This window comes from Ooceraea biroi, chromosome 7 (assembly GCF_003672135.1).
Source record: "Ooceraea biroi isolate clonal line C1 chromosome 7, Obir_v5.4, whole genome shotgun sequence".
NCBI lineage: Eukaryota > Metazoa > Arthropoda > Insecta > Hymenoptera > Formicidae > Ooceraea > Ooceraea biroi.
Genome location: NC_039512.1, coordinates 4506251 through 4525543, shown reverse-complemented (window position 1 = coordinate 4525543; position 19293 = coordinate 4506251). Strand labels below are relative to the sequence as shown.

Below are 19293 nucleotides of genomic sequence, written 5' to 3'. Positions count from 1 at the left end.
AGCCGAACTACGGCACAGCACCTCGCAAGAGCTCGATCACCACACCCCCGCGACTTGCACGCGACTTGTTTGCTCCCCGAGACTTCACTCGCGGTGGATCTTGCGAGAAACGAGAAGCGGAAAGTCGCCGTGAGATCGTGCGATGACGTGTCGGATGCAGCGAATCCGCGTAACACCCAAGTAGAAGACGGATCCCAACGTACAGAGTCACTGTTAAATCCTGGTGCACCTTACAATTCAGTTCGTCTTTGGTGTATCGCGATAAGAGAAATCCAACAAACCTGCTTGCGTTATGTGAGAAATCGTATCGTTGTTCGTTCTAACTGCTCTAAAATAATGTAATAAAATGGATAGATATTTTGATAGACAATTGATTATTTTATCTGAAATAAAATAGGAGACCAAACAAAAGAGATGGACGAGAAAACTATAGATATGTAAGTACAATGCAATTCATATTTAACAGATAAATAGATAATATTAATGTGACAATAGAGATAATGGCAACAATAAAGCAAGGAATAATTGCAAATAAATTATACCTCTTGCAAATAAATACATCAGAAGCGTATCTCCGTTAATGCTTTGTGTAATCTGAAATCTACAACGATCTGTTACAATCCATGAAAATGCCATCGAGGTTTTTATGATCGACGATACCCGAGATCGATTTAATGTTTCACTAATTATATAATTTATGCAATTATCTACGATACATAAAACTAATATATATATATACAATTACTCACCCCATAGTTGTTCTGTCATCCAACATCTGCTGAATCTCCTCCTTCTTTCAATGACTGCTTCTTCATGGCATTCATCCACTCGTGAAAATATGATTTATTCACGCGGCAATTTGCATTCTCGACGCGACGTAATATTCCTTCACGAAAACACGGCAACGTGCACAATTTCCTCCATTGCAGTGAAGATAGTGACAGTTGAGGACAGTGGATCCACTGACTCATCATCACATGCTTATTAATAACCACCACTGAAAACATAACAGACTTCATTAAACTGTTATCTAATACTCAGATTACTGATAAATATTGATCGTTTTATGAGAAAAAGGATGCTTTATGTAACAGTTGCAAGATTTAAACAATTCTGTTATACAAAATTAGTTTTCAAAGAGTACGTTAGTAATAACCAATAATTTAATAATTCAGTAGATATATTTTCATGATTTTATGAGCTTAAGTTAAAATCAAGAATTCTCTAAGGCAGAATTATGTCACATACATAGAACAAATCTGATTAAGTTTATCACAATCGGTATACTGACGATGGTAACGTTCTCTAGTCATACAGCCACCCGGGATTTGAACCAATGCTAGTAAAAAGCGTGTTTGAGGTATGTACCACATGAAGAAACCTGTATATTGAGTTACCGTCCAGCGAGTTCGAAATTAATGTTCATGCAGTGTATGAAATCAATATTAATGAAATCAAGTTTGCAAAATATGTTTATCAAGTCTCAGATCTATCTTTCTTATTTAATATCGATCTATCTATCTTATCTACCTTTTCATGTACATCACCTAAAATTAATAAACGATCAACTTCCATTTTACTTATACATAGTAAATTTGTCTTTCTCTCTTTTTTTTCTCTCTCGCTTTCTTTACATAATTAAAATATCCTATATTACTTGCAGCATTATTATCCACGAAACATTTAAGTAATTGCGTAGGAGTACATACAAAATTAACTGATGACGCAAAAGATTCAAGTTCTTTTGTTGCCTTTTTTGATGTCAGACATGTTGATATGGCGTGTCCGCTTTAGAAATACAAAGTACAATTAACTGTAACGCAACATAACTTTCCTAGAATAAAAAAAAGAGGCGATACAATATAGCGGCGTTAATCCAGCAGTTTTATCTACAGTTTTTATACAGACGAACCGGCAGACTACTGTCTGACGTCTATTTCGAAATATGAAACTTTGTTCTTAGTATTTGCACTGCTTTATCATTTCCTATATATAGAGTGTACTGTACATACTTGCACCTCAAAACAGAGAAAAGCTTTGTTGTATCTGTAATTCTTAATATCAAATAATATAATAATTTCTAATCTAAATTTTTATTCAATGTATGAGCAATGTATGAATTGTAAGATGTATTATTTGAGCAAATGTTTCTCTGTGATCATATAAAAATGAACGATTATTAATATAAAAAATAAACGATTATTAATATCATTCATTCATCAATAAATGATTATTTTGCTTTCATGATACAACAGATCAAACTTCATACTTTTATTTTTAAGCAACTATTACTCGGGATAAAAGTCGCAAATACAATTCTATTATCTTCCTTTACAAAGTTTATTGCTACAGTGTTTTTGGCCACGAGTTTCTGAACACCCCGTATAGCGACTGAAGAATGTATTTGTTTTTCTTTGTTCAAGATTAGCGAAGCAAAGCGTACGTGAGTACGTGCCGCTAATAAATAGGCAGGGAAGCCCGGCATGCGGTTCCAATCAGCGCGGAATGCCCGTCTAGAGTAATGCTGCGGGAAAAGAGTTGAGTCAGCAGCTCCTCTCCCTGTCGTGGTAGTCGCAGTGGAATCGTGAAAGGAACCTGAACCTATTTGAAGTGTAGCGTTAGCGTTACTCTAGCGTGAACGTGAGACTCGCGCGAGGACTCGTCGCAGTTGGTGCTAAGTGATTTATTGGGTAATTATGCTTGTCCATTTTTCTCGGCATTGTCTTACAGCTGAGCTTTCAGAACTTATTTTACCTCGCCATCTAACTTAACTTGGAGCCGAATGAAGGATGTCCCGGTTGCCCGCGTATAAAAATTTTATCGCAGATCCGCGCACGTTTCTCGAGTGTCAATGAAAAAATAAAGAGATAGATTTTATATAAACGTGAGAGTTTATATAAGAGTTCGCAAGTACTTTATTAAACGCTTTTTTAAAAGTGACGAAAAAAGGGAGCGAAAAAGGAGTTCTCTTTCTTTCTCTTAAGCGGTTTTCCATATGCCGTGGTCGTTAATACCGTGATAATAAAACAAAGGCAATATCTTTATCACGCTTTCATCGCATGTTTTTTTAAAACATCCGCCATTCCGTGGACGTGACGCATCACATGACGATTCCTATCTACGCGTTAGAATTTTGGCGCATGAGCGTATCGTTATGTTTACATTTGGTCTGTTCTTTATAGCTGCACTGTTGAACTGGTGCAATAAGTTAGAGTGAGAAAAAATATACTTGTCTCACTTTAACGTATTGCACCAGTTCAGCAGTGCAGCTATAAAGAACAGACTAATTATGTATACCAACATGAGTCTGTCGTTTTAGCTGCACGTTTTGCACTTTGTTTCTTTCTCTCTTTCTTTTGGTGACGTATATGAATCTATCTCACTTTAAAGATGGAGAGTACAAGTAGGTGTAGTTAAAACTACGCAGATAATTCTTAACTCTGATTTTTAAAAAAGTACATATTTATCCGAAAAATCATCATAGAGAAAATGCTTTAAAGTTTATAACGTAAAAAGATTTGCGATATCGTAAGTGAGCAAACAAGTATATGAAAAATTGAGTCTATTAAGAACCGGTAACCTAACTAGATTCATAGAAAATAATATATAAGCAAATTTATAAAATATTATGCAAGTGTTTTAATAAAGTGAAATTATTTAAGTCTTTTATTGACCAGTACTTAACTTTTTTAATAAGATATTGCAGAATACAAATTTTTCTAGGTATTAGAATTAAAAGTTTTTAAATCATGATATGTTTATTTCTTTAAGAGATTTTTTAAAAATATATTCTTATTCATTATATAAAAAGTACTTCTAAATCATAAGTTTTTAATAAAATTATATACTAAATTTATTAATTTTGTCTTGTTATAGAGGTAGTGGAGGTTGTCAAATATGGATCAGCGATGGATCGTTATCTATGTATTAATAGCATGCACACATCTATCTTATCAGGTAAACATAAAGTAGTTCTCATTTACTAATTACATAAAATGTTTATCTTGAGTTATATTATATTTTCAAATAATTCATTCAATAAGCATATATATTCTACATATATTATTTATTACCAACAGTTATCAACTCCAGATTCATCAAGTTATATAGCAGCAGTAGTAGAATATCCTCCAATATATGTGAAAGATAACGCTGAAGCAACTTTGAGAGCAAATACTGATGCATACATCAAACACATCAATGCGGCTGGAATCAAGGTAAGTATCTCTGCTATTACTTTTAATTCCATTTTAATAATGTCCAATTATATATGTAGTAATTATCTAAAGTTTCAATACTTTTTTAGAATACAGATATAATTGTTTTCCCTGAAGATGGTTTGACAACAGTTCATTTACCTAAAAGAGAAAAGATGCAAGATTGGGCAACCATCATTCCTGATGCTTCAGACAATTACACACCCTGCACTCAGAGTACCATTGAAGTTAGCGAAGTATGTATTTCATAATTATAGTGTACAATCAGTAACGAATTACTAATCATCACTTTAAAAAAATTGCAAACTCGTAGACACTGAAGAGAATATCGTGTGCCGCAAAGGAGAATCGAATCTATGTAGTGATCAATATCGCGGAGAAACTGCCTTGTACTGATGCCGGATGCGCGGAGGACAAGATGTTTTATTACAACAGCAACGTTGTATTTGATCGTACGGGGAAGATTATCGCCAGGTAAGATTAGATCTTCGTTATTATCACTATCAATGTACATATTTGATGACTATGCAAACTGATTGTGGAATGAAACTGATTACAACGTTTAATTATGATGAACAGGTATCGCAAAACGAATCTCTTTGTGGAGCCACAGTTTAATGTGACATCTATACCAGAAATAGTGATTTTTAAGACTGATTTTGGAGTAAACTTTGGCACCTTCATATGTTTCGACATATTGTTTCACGAGCCTGCATTGCAATTGACGAGACTTCGTCAGATTACTGATATCGTGTATCCTACAGCATGGTTTTCTGAAGCACCATTCTTAACGGGTAAGCACGGTCAAATATAGCAGAATTACTTTTGTACAAATTTGATGTTCTGTCAATATAAGAACTGTAGACGAATAATGATAGAATATTATATTATCAATCATTTTAGCTGTGCAAACGCAAGCAGGATGGTCGTTCGGCGAAGATGTAAATCTTTTAGCTTCTGGCTATAACAGACCTGGATCAGGCAATACCGGCAGTGGAATTTATCTAGGTGATTGAATTTTCAATGTTAAATGTTATTTACGATTAACAACATATATTTTAATGCAGATATATATATAAAAACTAATATTCCGCAGGTCGCAAAGGAATAGGCAAGGCAGTATTTGCATCCACTACGCACGAAGAACTTTTGATATTTGAAGTACCTAAAATAAAGGAGAAAACTAAGTGGAATCGTCATCATGATCATTCGGAAGATCATGATGAAAGCCTTTCATCGCACAAGAAAGAGCATGATGAATTGCGAAAGAAACGAGAAGACAACGGAAATAACGACAAAGTATTATTGTTGCACGATAACATTCACGCCTTTGAGACAGTTCCTTTGGAAGGAAGCGTCATGAAGAATATCTGTCAGAATGGCTTTTGTTGCGAATTTAATGTGAACGTTACGACGGTAGACCCAAACACAAAATATCGCTTAGCGGTTTTCAGCGGTAACCGCCGTTACGTTGTCGTTGAAGCTGGAGTGCAAGCGTGCGGTGTGATTCAATGCTCAAATGACTCAATCGCGTCGTGTGGTTCGGTAGAAGAATCGGAAACGATGTTCGGCAACATCGACATCACGGCGACGTTCCACGATTATAAAAATGTTTTGATCATGCCTTCCACGTTAACGCCAGACTTTCTTCCGTTGTCAAATTGGAAGTACGATGAACATGTTCATGATGATCACGTGCATATCAGCATGTCCTTAAATAATAATACGAACAATCTAGTGACATTTGGAATATATGCGAGGAATTTTAGCAAAAGTAGTTCAAGCCGAGTTTCTTTCGATATAATTAATTATTTCATTGCGTTAATAAGCTTGTTATTATTAAGATTCTAATTTATACATTTTATGTACACTATACAGTACTTCTTTTTCCAAAAATATGTTATATACGTATATTGTTGTATGGCACATTTCAGAAGTACATTTTCAGAGTTAAAGTTTTGAAATTATATTTTTTTGTTATATATGTCAGATTTTATTGTGCTTTAGATTAATATAAGGATCGACATATGTGATATCAATTATGTGATTGTCAATTGAAATAAAACGATATACGACACTCGCGAAACTTCAGACGATTAAACGCGCGTGCCAAATATTTTATAGTATGCTGTAACAACAAATGTGATGATTGCTGTAAAATTTTATTTTTAGAAACTTTATAGTGCTAATAAAAATGTCTTTCATAAAAGGATGCAATTTCAATGTCTTCATTACAAATTATGATAAACTCATCTCGTCGTTATTTCCACGGTTACATCCGATCAATCGTAAGTAAACAAGTTTAACAGTTAGCAATTATAAATTTAACTGAACAAATATCACACAAGTAATGGGACAATTATAACTTTATCTACGTATATCGAAAGTAACGAAGTTGTTGTCACATATAATTGTTTCCGTTTTTGAAACATTTTTGACTCAGGTTTTAAGAAGTTATGCAGATACGCTCACACTGATATACCAAGACCAGATTTTGAAGAATATCGACGGAAATCCACTCAGGATCCCATCATACCAGCTGCGGAAAGTGCGGATGAACGAAAAGCGCTTAATTGTCTTGCTACTTTCGGTGCGATATTAAAAATTCATTATATATATCTATACTAGTCTTGCGCATATCATTTGCCATTTTTTATTATTAGAACACTTCTCTAATGATAAACAGAAAATAAAATAATGGCAGAATACTCCTACAGATTTCTCAGCAACGTACTAAAACCGGTATGCACGCATAAATTTATAGAAATCAAACTTAACGCTTTTAGTTGGCAGTGTTGCTGGATTGTACACTTTCAAGTCTCACTTGTTACACTATGTATCTTTCTTCTCGCCCTCGCGAGACATACTAGCAGAAGCTCGATTAGAAGTGAAACTAAATAATATACCAGAGGGAAAAGTGTCTATTATCAAGTGGCGCGGTAAACCCGTATTCGTGTATCATCGGTAAGAAAAACCAATAATTTTGTAAAACTAATAATTTCGCGAGAAACACCTATCATATATTATAATTTTAATATAACAAACACAAATTTCCTCAAATTAATTAAGTATCTGTAAAAACATTATATAAATTCTTTAAAAGCAAAACGTATAAAATATGAGAATATTTTGATTAATTAAACTCACATGAAGGAAGTATTTTACTACATATAATATTTGCTAACTAAAATATTTGCAGGACTCAATCGATCATCGATCAGGAAAGAGCCGTGAGCCTGTCGGAGTTGCGCGACCCGGAAACGGACGAGGTTAGAGTCAAGAGATCGGAGTGGCTAGTCGTGATAGGAATCTGTACGCATCTGGGATGCGTGCCGATCCCGAACGCCGGTGTTATACCGGGTGGCTTCTTTTGCCCGTGTCACGGTTCGCATTTCGATGCGGCCGGCCGCGTACGAAAGGGACCGGCGCCAACAAACATGGAGATACCCGAGTACAAATTCATAAGCGACGATACTATCATTATAGGCTAACGTACACCTTCTAGTTTAGATCAGATGTTTAATGTTAATGTTAATAATGAGAATGTTGAATCAGGAAACCTTGCAATCCAAGTACAGCAGAGTAACGACTTAATAATGCCTATTCTCTTAGTCTATAGACGTTATTATGTCGTCCTCTGACGTCACGATAATGACAAATTCTGACATAATAACGTCTATAGACTAAGAATAGTCGTTATTATATAATAGTTGTCTTCTGACGTCATTATGTTGCTTGGGGCAGGAATATAATTTCTAGTACATTCGTAGTTCAACTCGTACGTGGCGGATAAATCTCAAGATGGCAGATAAATTGTAAGATTGTAATGACAGTACAATCGGTTTCGACTAAAATCCGTTATGTAGAGCAATTATTGTCGTAGAATAATAATAACATTTGTTAGAGTAATAGCGACGAATAATAGTGACGATTTGTTATACACACCTGGCAACGGTACGGTGATTGCATTTCCGCGATGCTTTGGCGTGAAACATGCAGAAGGGTTCTTCATGGAGGGCGAAAGTAAATCACCGACACCGAAATCGCGATATGTGTACACAACAATTTTACGCGAGATTTCATAGGTTATCCGGTTTGGATACTTTAACGAAGCACTCGTGCTAGCTATTTACACGCGAAATTCACTTATGAAAGAATAATCGCGAAAAACACGGAGCGATTCGAACGGCACTACGATCCGCGACTCCTACTCCATGATGAATAATGACTGTTTTAAAGTTTCGATATTTCGAGAATCGTAATATCGAAACGATCAACGTAGTGAGTCAATTGCAGTACTTATATATAAGAAATAGAATTTATATTGCCTAATAAATTAAAAATTTAGATATTAAGAGTAACTAAAATATTGGGTCGTCCGGAAAGTTCGTGCCGATTTTGAAGGAAGATTCAAAGGCAACATTTTTTTATGTCGATAAATATTTATTGACTTATGTATGCACCGTTTTGTTTCACAACCTTTGTCCATCTTTCACGCAACTGGAAGATTCCATTCTCCCAGAACTTCTTAGGTTTCTCGGCGAAAAACTCCTCAAGGTGGTTTTTTATGTCGATCAAAGAGTTGAAGTTCTTGCCGCTAAGAGAATTTTGCAAAGACCTAAATAAGTGAAAGTCTGAAGGTGCAATGTCGTGAATACGGTGGGTGAGGTAGCACATCCCAGCCAAACTCCAACAATTTTTGTCGGGTGGTCAAAGAAACATGAGGTCTGGCATTGTCCTGATGGAACACGACGCCCTTCCTATTAGCTAATTCTGGACGTTTTTCCTGAATCGCTGTCTTTAATTCGTCCAGTTGCGAGCAGTACTTATCTGCATTTATCGTTTGGTTGTGTGGTAGGAGCTCATAATATAGGATTCCTTTCCAATCCCACCAGACACAGAGCATGCCTTTTTTTGGATGAAGGCCGGCTTTCGGAGTGGTTAATGCTGGTTCATTTCGCTTACCCCAGGATCTTTTTCGTTCTACATTGTTGTAAATGATCCATTTTTCGTCACCCGTCACTAATTGCTTAAAAAATGGTACGTTTTCGTTGCGCTTGTACAGCGAGTCGCAGATGGAAATGCGATCCATTAAATTTTTTCGGCCAAATTATGCGGAACCCATATATCTAGCGACTTACGTAACCAAGCTTCACTACATGATCGTGGACAGTGGTTTTCGATATTTTCAGTATCTCTGCTAATTCACGTGTCGTGTAGCGCGGGTTATTCTCGATCAGTGTCTTGATTTGGTCATCATCAGTAGTAGAGGGTCTGCCCGAGCGTTCTTGGTCTTTAAGGTTAAACTCACCAGCTCTAAACTTAGCGAACCACTTACGTACGGTTCTTTCAGCTAAAGCGCCTTCTCCGTAAACAGAACATATCGAATTTGTTGCTTGTGAGGCATTTTTGCCTTTCCGGTAATAGAAAAGCATCAAGTGTCTAAAATGTTCTTTGTTTTCTTCCATCTTCAAAAGAGTACAAAACTGACACGAATCAATTTATCTGAAACAACTTTTTTCCTAAAGATGCGTTGAAATGTCACCTTTAAGCATATGTATATAAATCGTATGTTTTCAATAACATTGATATATTCAGACATGTTCCAACGCCATCTATTAAAAATCGGCACGAACTTTCCGGACGACCCAATAGTAAATTAATAACAACAATATACTTAATGTAATTAATGTACAATTCTTAATATCGAAAAACATGGTACAAATATAAATTCAACAAATACATTTATAAATAAATTCCTTCATATCTCGTATATATTCGACTATCTCTAAGCTGCCACGATTTTATGAAAATAATATTGTTAAAAATATTTCTAAAAAATAAAGCTGTAGGACGCATGAATTTTATACTTTACATGTTCCCTGCCTCTGACGTCATAAAACAAAGATGGCAGCTTAGAGAGATATATATATACATCCTTAATATTATACATCAAATATTCAAGAATGAAAAAAGCCAAAAGCACTAAAGTACCAGAAGCACTAAAACTTCGATACGCAGCATTCATAATAAAAAAGAGTCATGAATACGAGACGAAACATGTTTAAATTTTTATGCGAAAAAACTCGTTTAAAGCGCATGCGCGTATCGGAACCGTAGATAGTTCACAGAAAGCTCAGAGAGGGCTCGACTTCAGTTCTTCAAATTACTCGAACCAATTTTAACCTATTGTCTTACCACCCGGAATCTAATACAAAAACAATCGGACGTTTTACGTATGTTTCACGTTAATTTATAATTTTCGATATTATTCAGTGATTAATATTTTGAAAAATATTAATTATTTCACTGGTGATTACAAACGAACTGGACTAAAATTTCAGTGCAGTTGTAGAGCCGTACATGTATACAGTTTTTAACTGAGCCGGGATAAATAAGAATCATGACTCCGCCGATGGAACGAATCCAAATTTTGGAAGGCATCGAAAAGGATATTGTAGTGTGTTTGCAGAGTGCAGGTAACTATTAAATATTTTCTAAATATATTTCCTGATATCATAAGTACAGTATTGGATGTACAGACTAATCGAAACATGTATACAGGACAGGCTTGCCTGGAACTGAGCAAAGAAAAATCTAGCTTGAAACAAGCAGAATCGCAAACGCATCAATTTTTGAAGACGCTAGGACACGTTGAGACCAGACTGAGCGAGCAAATCAATTATCTCACGCAAGTTTCTACAGGTATCGTTATATTTTATATACATATTTTTGTATTTTACAATATTTGTGTATCTTGCAATATACAGGGTGTCCCGGGTTTTAACCGACAAACTGCGGGAGCATATTCTACTAGTGGAAATAAGAAAAAATTCTTATATCGAGTTTGCTTAGAAATGCTTTATTACAAAGTTATAAACCAATATTGAAAAGAAATATGAGATAAGTAACAACGGAACATAGTGTAGAATTTGGAACGTCGAAGATGTTTATGTTACGTGTGTTCACATGTATTCATGTTCACTATGTTGAAACGATTCAGTATGATTGTTACTTTCACAACAGTAGCTGTTAGATTTCAATCGTCGTGTCAACTAGCAATTACTATCAGAATGCCAAAAGTGTTTTCAAATGAGGAATACACCGATATTCATTTCGTGTACGGATTCTGTGACGGAAATGCACGAGCTGCCGTACGAGAGTATCAACGTAGATTTCTTAACAGGAGAGTACCAGATAGATTTAAAGCAACGAATTACTAATTTAGTTACTGAGATGCAACAAAATTTTCAGGAATGTCGTACTGTAACAAATTCTGTACTACGTCGATGTCTAGCTTGTATCGATGTGCAAGGACAACATTTTGAAATGCGTCACTAAATCATTGCGTACATAATTTTTATTTTTGTGAAAAAAATCCGTTGTTACTTATCTCATATTTCTTTTCAATATTGGTTTATAACTTTGTAATAAAGCATTTCTAAGCAAACTCGATATAAGAATTTTTTCTTATTTCCACTAGTAGAATATACTCCCACAGTTTGTCGGTTAAAACCCGGGACACCCTGTGTATATATATATATATATATATATTTGTATATATATATATATACAAATAATAAAACTTTATGAAAACATTCCAACAGCACGCAACACATATTATGCGTTTTATGATTAAAAAACTAGTGGGTATAAAGTGTCATGAAAAGTTTTACTTTGAAACATCCTTCCTTCTCGCGACACAATTGCGCGCGCGCACACACACACACACACACGTATTGTGGTCATCATATGTGTACGTCATCATTTACACGTTTGCAATAATGTATGTTACAGGTCAACCACACGAAGGTTCTGGATATGCAAGCCAAAAGGTGCTCCAGATGGCATGGCACAGATTGGAGCACGCACGCAGTAGAGTTAATGAATTGGAGCGTATAAAAAATAAACTACGATAAGTATATATGTATCTATATTTCCTTGTTCCTCATAAACACCACATTGTAAATAAGATTTAACGTCATTTAACATTAATGCCACTCATATATATAATTTTGCTAAATACAAACTAATTCAATAAATTTATATTCTATTTTTGTTAAAGAAAACTTCTTTCTCATTATCCTACTTATATTTTTAATGTACTTTTATCTTCTCGTTCAAACAATTAGCATTATGCTACTAATAGTACAAATTATAAGAAAAAATATTTGCAAATGTCGTAACTACATCTTCGCTCTTGCGATAAACCAAACCATATAGATTATCACACAATGACATTTTACTAATCAATGAATCTTAATAATGCTGATGAGACGTAAATTTCCAAGTATACTTTATTGTTCAGTGCACAATATGCTAAAAAAATACATAAATAATTTCCTTATCTGTATATATTGTCTCCATATTTATCCTACCTTTATCACATGTACATCATACAAATAATAAAACTTTATGAAAACATTCCAACAGCACGCAACACATATTATGCGTTTTATGATTAAAAAACTAGTGGGTATAAAGTGTCATGAAAAGTTTTACTTTGAAACATCCTTCCTTCTCGCGACACAATTGCACACATCCTTTGACCGTTACCGTTTCATCTTCAGCCGTCTATGACTCCCATACTACGTTTCACCGTGGCTGCTAACGAAAGTCTTGATCTTCTCTCTTCATCTAACTGTTTTGTTAGTAATGACATTTGCGATTGTAAATCCGTCATTTGATTCTTCAAAGTCTTAACAGTTTCCGATAATGTTCTGCGGTGCGCATTGCAAAAGTAAAATCACATTAATAAAATTCAAGTATTGAGGGACAAGAGAATACTTTTTAGAAATAGCATTACACATCTTTGACACTCACCTATCATTACAAGATTCCCAGTTGTTTCTATTATGCGTAAATGACGATATCCTGTCGCGTGATTTTTGTGATTCATAATCTAACACCGCTAGAAAATAATTTCTTCATTATACAAAAGGTACCTTGAAGAGTCTAATGATTTAAGTCCATTATTTCACGAAAATTTTAGAAACTTACAATTAGATTCTCCAGAATGCACAGTAAATCGAGCATTGACAGAAAGACAATAACCTTCTATTACTTTCAGTATGATCGCGTCTTCTTCAAACTGTCGCTCATCTGCAACGCGTAACGAAAACCAAAAAGTTTAATCATATCAATCAGGATCAATCGGATGTTTGCTTAATAGAGATCAATCTTACTACATGATCGTGGTATGCGCGATGTATCTGTAGTGGTATCTATTTTTCCAAAGTTCTTAAGAGAGTACAAAGGAGGAGCAGGTCTTAATGATGCAAGGCTCCAAGGTGTCTTAATCCCTGGAGGAGTACAAGGCTCCACCGCTGGTCGCTGAAGCTTCCCGTTCATCTGGTTGTTCGTCGGCTACAATATAAAAATTTAATAATAATATTTTAACAATATATACATTTTTTATAATTAGGATTATCTCTATTATATTCATGCGTTTAAAAGTTTCCTTGTTAATTAGTAATTTGTATTATAGTAAAAGGTTATATAATTTATATATTGCTATATTAATATTTTCTATTATTATATCTTTTATTTGTTCTTCTATTTGTTATGGACGGTTCCACTGCTGACGAAACCTTTGGTAGAATTATATACGTAATGTGTACGCAGTGTGCTAGCAAAGATCCCATGATCATTAAAGTATAATATACTGTACACGTCCTACCTAAAGACTACAACTGTATTTACTCAAAATCAAACTGACTGAAATTCATTACAGAGTGAATGATGACAACGTGACAAGGTAAAGGTGTATGCGCAAGACTCTGTAATGTATGTTCTTTCAAGACTATTCTATATGATGATATATTGTTAATAAAGCGACAGCTTACTTCACACAACATGGCTGTGAAATAAGAGCATACAACTTTCGATGGAAAAATGATAATTAGTAAGAACACCAGCACGGTTAAAGAATTTAAATGATCAAGTAAACAGCCATGCCATGGAAGCTTGCCTTGTTCCGTGCATCCAGACATCGGAATAGGTTTCTTGAGCCACCAATGAGCATACAGTCCGGATGAATAGACCTGAGTCGCCGTTTCGTCGCATTCCTCGATAATCGGCTGGATTGGACGAGCTACGCGTCTCCCGACTTTTCTAATTACGCACTGATGTGCGTACGGTATCGGTTGCGTATACCTTTTGTCTTTTGCGTCTCCATAATTCGTCAAGACGTGAGTAAATACAGTTTGCTGCATTTCTCTCCCAGTGTTATTCGAATTATCAGCGCTAAGATTATTATCGATATCGCTAGGTCTAGCGAGACTTGCGCGCTCGTCAATATTTTTCGACAGGGAATGGCCACTATCCCGAGGCGTAGAGCCGAATGGCGAGGTGCAAATGCACTGATGCTCGAACTTATTCTCATCGTTATCGCTCTCGCTGTGAGACGTTCTTACGGGATCCGTATACTTGGTGTGACCGGACGCGTACGACTTGTAACAAGAATTAATCTCGGACGAGTTCAAGTGATAGCTCTCGGCCATTCCCGAATCCGACGATCGCAGACTAGCATTTGCGCACGTTTCTCGAAATTCCTCGTCGATGCTACCGCAGTCGTCTCTTTGGACGGAAGGCACGAGGTATCGAATCGGCACGCCCGACCCCTCCGGATAACGCTCAATCGTTCCCAAGTACTTCACCGTTAGGTCGCTGTGCTGTCGCCGATGCGCAATTTCCAAATGCTCCCGACAGAATTCGTTACGGTACCGAAGATTCGACGTGTACGATTTGCTCGACGCGAGCGGAATACTCGGCAGGACGCGGCTCATTGTGCCAGCGACCGGTAAGCTCTTACTAGTCTCGAAGGTACAACGATCGTTGCGATCGACTCTCGATACGAAATTCGTGAGTGAGGAGGTGTTTGCTACTCCCGCGGTACTGAGATCGTCGTTGTTTATCACGTACTTAACGTCTAGCATTAGCGAGGATTTATGTAACGCCCGCGGCTCCTCCTGTATCCTGCTTTCGGTCAGTGTGTCGGACGTCTCTCCGCTACTATGAGTAGAGAAGATAGCATAGGTCACGTTCCGCTTCCTCATTTTTACGTTACTCAAATCCGGCCTCAAGATGTATTGAATGTACAACAGCTTCTTCACTAATTCAGGACATATGATCTTTCTCCTCACGAGCTTCGCAAAGTATCTCGAGAGTCGCGCGTACGGAGGATGATGACAACTCACACGAGGTATGGTCGGTGACTTCAACGGACTTGCGCCTCGTTCCTGAATCAAAAGATCGATCCAACGTTGCCTCTCTTCTCTCGTGGCGCATAGTACGACAATGCTTTCAATCATTGGTCCTTGAAACATATACACATATCGTATTTCGTTGTCTGTTATACAGGGTGTCCCAGAATTCGCGGATACGGAATGCACAGTATGATTGTCTGTACCAATAGAAACAAGTTTTTCCTCTGGCAAAATTACGTCTGAACAAAATCTTATCCGCAGAGCAAATATGTGTATACAAATGGAAGGCCTGCATTTCGAGAATATGCTCTAAAATATGTAATCGGCCCTTTTCAGGGCCACAAACATTTTTAAAACGTTAGAACAATTATTCACAAAATTAATCACTAAAATGTTATCTAATTTATTTATTTTACTTTCAGTCTTTACTTCAATGATATTGATTAAAGAATGTTCTCTTATTACGTAAGTTATAATCAAAATAGCGATATTTAGATTTCATACATTGTTCTTACAAAATCTTTCGTGAAATAGTAAAATAGCGTAGACGCTCTCATGCGCCATGAACACCGTGCGCGTGCCGCTCCTGATTCACGCGTAACCCAGAGCGCTCATTGCTTAGCTTAAAATTGCTATTGTTTAAAAAGTAGTTTTCAGACGTAATTTTGCCAGAGGAAAAACTTGTTTCTATTGGTACAGACAATCATACTGTGCACTCCGTATCCGCGAATTCTGGGATATCCTGTATATTGTTATTCTAAAAAAACAATTATCATTTTGCAACTTGAAGACATATTCGTTCTTCTTGTCATTTCTAAATTAAAAAATGATACTTTTTTTTAATATTGCATAAAATAACGCTATTGTACAGATTTACATAAAGCAAAAACTCTCATACCAGTGATTTCCAGAGCGTTTCTTATTTCATCCATATCTTCGGTTGCAGTTACATTAATGCCGGTCAACGGAAGCTTTCCCTGTGCAACAAAGAATCGCAGTGCATTGAGCTCTTCGTATGTCGAATGTATACATACATAACAAGACAGTACAGCGTCCCAATCCTACCTCATAAATGAAGGAACTCATTCTTGGACTGGTGCTGAGCACCAGCAACGTGGTGGGAAATAAAACAAAGTATCTGTCTCTACGATCCACGCCAGTCGCTAGAGTCACAGATCCGACATGGACAATCTCGCCCAGTGAGATCAACTCTTCACCCTCCCAGCCTTTGATTCCACTAGTTAATATTTGGAGCGCTAATTCACGTTGCTTGCGTAGGGAAGCGCAATGATCCTACGAATGGAACGGACTATTACAATGAGTCAATATTAATAACGGTCGTCTGTGCGTGCAAAGAATGTGGGACTACTACCGTACCGCAATTTCCCTATACACTGCTATGCTGCGTTGGGTGTCACCTCTGTCGGGATGATTCTTCTCGGTATACCTTTCCAACTCTTGAAGCATAGCAGAATATTTATCCAGTCTGCGGAACGGCTTGCTGAGCCCAGTGGTCAATACTAATATACCTGGTGATATCGCTCCACTACGTTCCATAAATTCATTTAGTTCGTCTCTGAAATTTGTATTGGTTAAAATATTTTGAATAAGATCGCTACATCGAAAATATTATTTTAATCAGCCAGGTTACACATTATGTTCGATTATGTTAGGCCTACCTGTATCTATCCAATATACAAACGGCTTGCGGATGATTGTTACAGTATGTAATATGAATAGATTTCAGCCTCGGTGCAATAGTCAGAAAGAGATTCCCTATTCTTGCAGAGAGTCCTTGCAAAATGGTCGCTTCCAAATTTGCCAACAGATACTGATGAGTCTCCAAGACCTCGTGTATGTTACCAAGTAGCTGCTTATACTCATCTTTTTTTAATCTACATATAATTTTCAGTTTTAGATATACACATGATATCGGACATAGCTTTCTTTGCACGATATTACTTACATGTTTGATGTTTCAAGAGGTTGTAAAAAATTGTTCACTAAACCTTGCAGTTCTGCTACATTCACTCTCTCGGAATCAACAATGTCCTTTAATACTATATCACGATTAAGTTTCTGATGTGCGGGCGATTCCTGTGGACTCCTTTCTGGCGATGTCTTAATCGATGCATGACCACCATCTGCACCGTTAATATTCAATCATTAGAATATGCAGAATACTATAAGAGTTATGAATAAATTTACTTTTAATAATTAACTATTAAAGGCATGATAAATGTAATTAGTTATTGACATACCTGAAATTCTATATTCCTTAACATAGTTCGAAGGAAACCAACCAGTTTTGTCATTTAGCGTGCCCTCCCACCAGCCTTCATCGTCTACTTGCGTTATTGTTATTATATCACCTTTCTTAAAGCACAGCTGAAATGATAAAAATGTTACACGTAAAACGCATTCTTCGCAACTGCAATAATATTATTCCAAAAGCGTGATACTGTTCGATATTTCATGCTCCTTCCTTCACGTACTTCATCGTTGTTCTTTCCCTTGAAGGAGAAAAGCGCTATAACGAATTTCGGTGCATCGGGCTTCGACATATCTCTCGCGTTCATTAGCTGCGGATCGCGGAGGAATCTTGGAGGACTAATTCCGAAGTGGCACCTTCGCGCATCGTTCTCGCGGAATCAACATTCAGCCTTCAAACGTCTCGACTGGTCCATAGCGGTCTTTCGGATCGCGAGAAGGCGCTTATCTCGGGATAACAACGCAGTTCGTGCCACGCGAAAAATTCGTTGCATCAGATTATACACGCAGGATTCTGTCACATATCCGCACTCTCGTTCCTGTCACGCGAAAATTCGTCGCACGCCTCTTATGTACAGATGCAGTGGCGTAAGTATAGTCACACACGCGCCACACGATTGATGGACTTGCATCTATAAATAAACGCGACTCCTGCTCGTCACGTGACCATGTAATTACGAACCATCCGAGCGCGTGTGGCCATGGGGAGTCTCTACAGTTCTGGTTCGTCACTGACGCGTTATAATATATCGTGAGTAATACAAGCACACCAGTCGAATGAAGGATACTTTGGAGGAATCACACATACGGTAAGTTTATAAATCTAATTTAATACGCAAGTTTCTTTCACACACGAATACGTTTAAACTTCCCGCCATTGTGCTGTTGGATGCACTTCGTGTGCATTAGATGCAACTTCACTCGATGATACGAGAATGCAAGCGCAACAGCCAATGAGCATACAGTATCTTTAAAACAAAATCGTATGAGTGTCGTACCCATACAGCACACAAACGTTAAATCAACATCTCAGAAATGTTGCATATCAACATTGCAATGTTCCATCAATATCGCGAAATGTAGATTCGACGTAGAAAAGATATTGCATAAATGTCTAATGTCCGTTGAATTGCAACGTCTTGTAGATATTGCATTCAACATCTACAAGACATTGCAATTCAACATTTAGAAACCTTTGTTAGATCTTAGGATTGTTCTTTTTCGCTGCGCTTCTGAACAGTGCAATAAGTTAGAGCGAAACAAATATACTTTCTTTCAAGGTGCGATTTCATTGTGTCGCTCGTCGCTCATTTTTAGTAGAGTGGGTAAAAGGAGAGTGTCGCCAATTAACCGGAAGTCGCCATTGTCAGACAAAGTAAAACGATATTAAAACGTCACTACTACTTTAAATGTACACTTCCACAACTACGTTCACCTAATACCTATTGACGGCTAACCGGAAATTGTCTGTAAATGGCGGAGCCAATCAGCATTAGGCATGTATATTGGCGACACTCTCCTTTTACCCACTCTAATTTTTAGCGTAAAACAGATCACGTGATCAAAATTGACCAATGTCCAGCGTTAATTTTGATCAC

At 36.7% G+C, this 19293-nt stretch overlaps 4 protein-coding genes across 10 annotated transcripts; 3 read left to right on the top strand and 1 right to left on the bottom strand.

Annotated features, from left to right (window-relative positions):
• Positions 1–61: 61 nt before the first annotated feature.
• LOC105277535 (vanin-like protein 1) lies at positions 62–6429 on the top strand. 4 transcript variants are annotated; one of them, XM_011335943.3, is made up of 10 exons: positions 62–294; positions 398–437; positions 2424–2690; positions 3877–3957; positions 4080–4217; positions 4307–4453; positions 4531–4691; positions 4797–5011; positions 5121–5225; positions 5314–6429. In XM_011335943.3, exons 4-10 carry the CDS (start codon positions 3898–3900, stop codon positions 6066–6068), a joined length of 1581 nt encoding a protein of 526 aa, XP_011334245.1. In that variant the 5' UTR covers positions 62–294; positions 398–437; positions 2424–2690; positions 3877–3897; the 3' UTR covers positions 6069–6429. The 4 variants fall into 4 exon arrangements, with proteins under 4 accessions (XP_011334245.1, XP_011334244.1, XP_011334248.1 ...); XM_011335942.3 differs by having other exon boundaries at positions 62–437; XM_011335946.3 differs by lacking the exons at positions 62–294; positions 398–437; positions 2424–2690 and adding an exon at positions 3340–3403.
• Positions 6430–6644: 215 nt separating this feature from the next.
• LOC105277719 (cytochrome b-c1 complex subunit Rieske, mitochondrial) lies at positions 6645–8152 on the top strand (the record flags this gene model as incomplete). Its single annotated transcript, XM_011336306.3, has 3 exons — positions 6645–6807; positions 7004–7181; positions 7417–8152. Coding segments are annotated over 3 exons (633 nt in total), but the record flags the coding sequence as incomplete, so codon positions are not given.
• Positions 8153–10311: 2159 nt separating this feature from the next.
• LOC105277540 (mediator of RNA polymerase II transcription subunit 11) lies at positions 10312–12259 on the top strand. 3 transcript variants are annotated; one of them, XM_026971213.1, is made up of 4 exons: positions 10312–10453; positions 10562–10696; positions 10782–10922; positions 12015–12259. In XM_026971213.1, the coding sequence occupies exons 2-4, from the start codon at positions 10621–10623 to the stop codon at positions 12134–12136; spliced, it is 339 nt and encodes a 112-aa protein (XP_026827014.1). In that variant the 5' UTR covers positions 10312–10453; positions 10562–10620; the 3' UTR covers positions 12137–12259. The 3 variants fall into 3 exon arrangements, with proteins under 3 accessions (XP_026827014.1, XP_026827015.1, XP_026827013.1); XM_026971214.1 differs by having other exon boundaries at positions 10347–10453; positions 10567–10696; XM_026971212.1 differs by having other exon boundaries at positions 10355–10696.
• A 237-nt stretch (positions 12260–12496) lies between these two features.
• LOC105277720 (rho guanine nucleotide exchange factor 7) lies at positions 12497–18352 on the bottom strand. 2 transcript variants are annotated; one of them, XM_020031113.2, is made up of 12 exons: positions 17920–18331; positions 17686–17812; positions 17391–17568; positions 17104–17319; positions 16802–17000; positions 16490–16717; positions 16323–16401; positions 15416–15534; positions 13403–13583; positions 13218–13319; positions 13041–13128; positions 12497–12937 (listed from the first exon to the last, which is right to left on the bottom strand). In XM_020031113.2, the coding sequence occupies exons 1-12, from the start codon at positions 18001–18003 to the stop codon at positions 12784–12786; spliced, it is 1755 nt and encodes a 584-aa protein (XP_019886672.1). In that variant the 5' UTR covers positions 18004–18331; the 3' UTR covers positions 12497–12783. The 2 variants fall into 2 exon arrangements, with proteins under 2 accessions (XP_019886672.1, XP_026827009.1); XM_026971208.1 differs by lacking the exons at positions 12497–12937; positions 13041–13128; positions 13218–13319 and having other exon boundaries at positions 13427–13583; positions 14188–15534; positions 17920–18352.
• Positions 18353–19293: the final 941 nt, after the last annotated feature.